The following is a 2567-nucleotide window of genomic DNA, read 5'->3' on the forward strand; positions in this document are numbered from 1 at the left end:
TCTGGCCCAAGCTGTGCACGCTTGTCTGGGTTGTGCGCTCTGGTCCGGGGCTGTGCACGCTTGTCTGGGTTGGGCGCTCCGGTCCAAGCTGTGCACGCTTGTCTGGGTTGGGTGCTCTGGTCCAAGCTGTGCACGCTTGTCTGGGTTGGGCGCTCTGGTCCAAGCTGTGCACGCTTGTCTGGGTTGGGCGCTCCGGTCCAAGCTGTGCACGCTTGTCTGGGTTGGGTGCTCTGGTCCAAGCTGTGCACGCTTGTCTGGGTTGGGCGCTCTGGTCCAAGCTGTGCACGCTTGTCTGGGTTGGGCGCTCCGGTCCAAGCTGTGCACGCTTGTCTGGGTTGTGTGCTCCGGTCCAAGCTGTGCACGCTTGTCTGGGTTGTGCGCTCCGGTCCAAGCTGTGCACGCTTGTCTGGGTTGTGCGCTCCGGTCCAAGCTGTGCACATTATGGTCCGGGGCTGTGCACGCTCTGCGAGCTCCAGCCTTTTGCCGTTGCACTGTTATGCTCCGGAGTCATTTCCCCGGTATTTTACTCACATTTGTTTCCCCAGGTGATGCAGAACTGCAAGGCTCGGGGTTCCCTCTCCCACCGGGGAATGAAGATATTACAGATGAGGATTTAGCAAACAGGCCGGGCGGGAGATTGGTATCCATAGAGACGGCCAGCTTGGATGTGTACGCTAAATATGTGCTGCGCAGCATTTGTCAGCAGGTGAGTTTGGGATCAGCCGATCAGCAGGGAACATTTCTTATTACCTATTGTTGTATATATATATTAGGGCTGGTAATGATTAAAATGTTCGTGTTCGATTAATTATAACGCACATACAGATCCAAATACATTACCTATACACATACAGCACAGCAATGACCTATACACATACAGCACAGCAATGACCTATACACATACAGCACAGCAATGAGGTAATAAAATGAACTCGGATCACACTAATCCAGCACGTTATTAATCTCACGTGCCCCACTCAATATGGCCGCCGCTTGAGTGGGGCAACTCAGAATAATAACATACTGGATTAGTGTGCTCCTAGTTCATTTTATGACTTCATCGCTGTGCTGCATGTGTATAGGTCATCGCTGTGCTGTATGTGTATAGGTCATCGCTGTGCTGTATGTGTATAGGTCATCGCTGTGCTGTATGTGTATAGGCCGATGCCTTGGCAGGCGCTCGTGCAGAAAGTTTCTTGGGCAAACTCACCGGCCCAAGTGGCTCCGTCCGCTTACGAAGGGGGGAAAGAGTCAGGTGACGTCACGGGCATCGACGTCACCAGACCCCTCCCCCCTTCCCTTCGTTAGCCGCCACAGACATCGACGTCACCAAGACATCGACGTCACCGGACTCCTCCCCCCCTTCCCTTCGTTAGCCGTCACAGACATCGACGTCACCGGACTCCTCCCCCCCTTCCCTTCGTTAGCCGTCACAGACATCGACGTCACCGGACTCCTCCCCCCCTTCCCTTCGTTAGCCGTCACAGACATCGACGTCACCGGACTCCTCCCCCCCTTCCCTTCGTTAGCCGTCACAGACATCGACGTCACCGGACTCCTCCCCCCCTTCCCTTCGTTAGCCGTCACAGACATCGACGTCACCGGACTCCTCCCCCCTTCCCTGCGTTAGTCCGGTGACGTCACCGGATCTCTGACGGGACTCCCGGAAGCCGGCGGGGAGGTGAGTGTTTTCATTAGCGATCAAAATAATTTTAATCGATCAAAAAGTTTAACGATTAATCGAGAAATTCATCTTTAGTTTCCACAGCCCTAATATATATTTATTATTATTACACAGCTGCCTGGGTGACTTTCATGTGTAATAATTCATCTTTTTGTATAAAACACTGACATTCACCCGCCTGGCATCCTCTGCCCTCCTCCGATTCATTCTCATGCACTCCTACACCTCCTACGTTGTCTTCTGTTCCTTGTGGAAGTGATTTGGTTTGTGTGATGAATGCGTGTTCTGATCCGTAAGCCCGGAACACAACGCCAAGCGTGTAGATGTGGCCGCTTCTCCGTTCCCTCCTCCTCCTCGTAGTGTTAGAAAGCAGTCATCCTTGTCCTCGTGTTCCCTTGTTCACAGGAGTGGGTGGGCGAGCGCTGCGTCCGCTCGCTGTGCGAGGACTCCATTGATCTCCAGGATCCGGTTCTCAGCAGCGCTCAGGCCCAGCGTCTGATGCAGTTGATCTGTTACCCTCACAGACTGAGCGATGCCGAGCAGGGAGACAACCCGCAGAGACAACGCATTAAACACATTTTGCAGGTCAGTGTTCCCGGACTGGAGTTCTCTTCACTCTCTGACCTTCCTTCTTATGACATGTTGCTCGGCATGGGGGCACTGGACAAAAGGTCCGCTGGTGTCCCCAGGATTTCCGAGGAAACGCTTGATGTGAAGATCTCGGTCAGGAGGGTCATGTTGTCGTTTGCCTTGCAGAGCCTGGATCAGTGGACGATGAGACAGTCTGCTTTGGAACTTCAGCTAATGATCAAACAGACAACCAGCAATGTAAGTACCTGTGACCCCACTGACACCATGATGGGACACTATTCCCCCCACTGAC

The 2567-nt window shown here is 53.4% G+C and overlaps 1 protein-coding gene across 1 annotated transcript in view; it reads left to right on the forward strand.

Moving 5' to 3' along the window:
- The window catches only part of LOC108803012 (mediator of RNA polymerase II transcription subunit 12-like), a gene marked incomplete at its 3' end in the record, with an annotated part of 40036 nt that extends 37524 nt beyond the window's left edge, over positions 1 to 2512 (forward strand). The window contains exons 27-30 of the mRNA XM_018574864.1: positions 12 to 444; positions 546 to 706; positions 2090 to 2269; positions 2441 to 2512. Coding sequence (XP_018430366.1) covers positions 12 to 444; positions 546 to 706; positions 2090 to 2269; positions 2441 to 2512 — 846 coding nt within the window. The remainder of the gene's footprint in view (positions 1 to 11; positions 445 to 545; positions 707 to 2089; positions 2270 to 2440) is intronic.
- Positions 2513 to 2567: the final 55 nt, after the last annotated feature.

Source organism: Nanorana parkeri, unplaced genomic scaffold (assembly GCF_000935625.1).
Source record: "Nanorana parkeri isolate BGI_ZX_2015 unplaced genomic scaffold, ASM93562v1 scaffold3297, whole genome shotgun sequence".
Classification (NCBI taxonomy): domain Eukaryota; kingdom Metazoa; phylum Chordata; class Amphibia; order Anura; family Dicroglossidae; genus Nanorana; species Nanorana parkeri.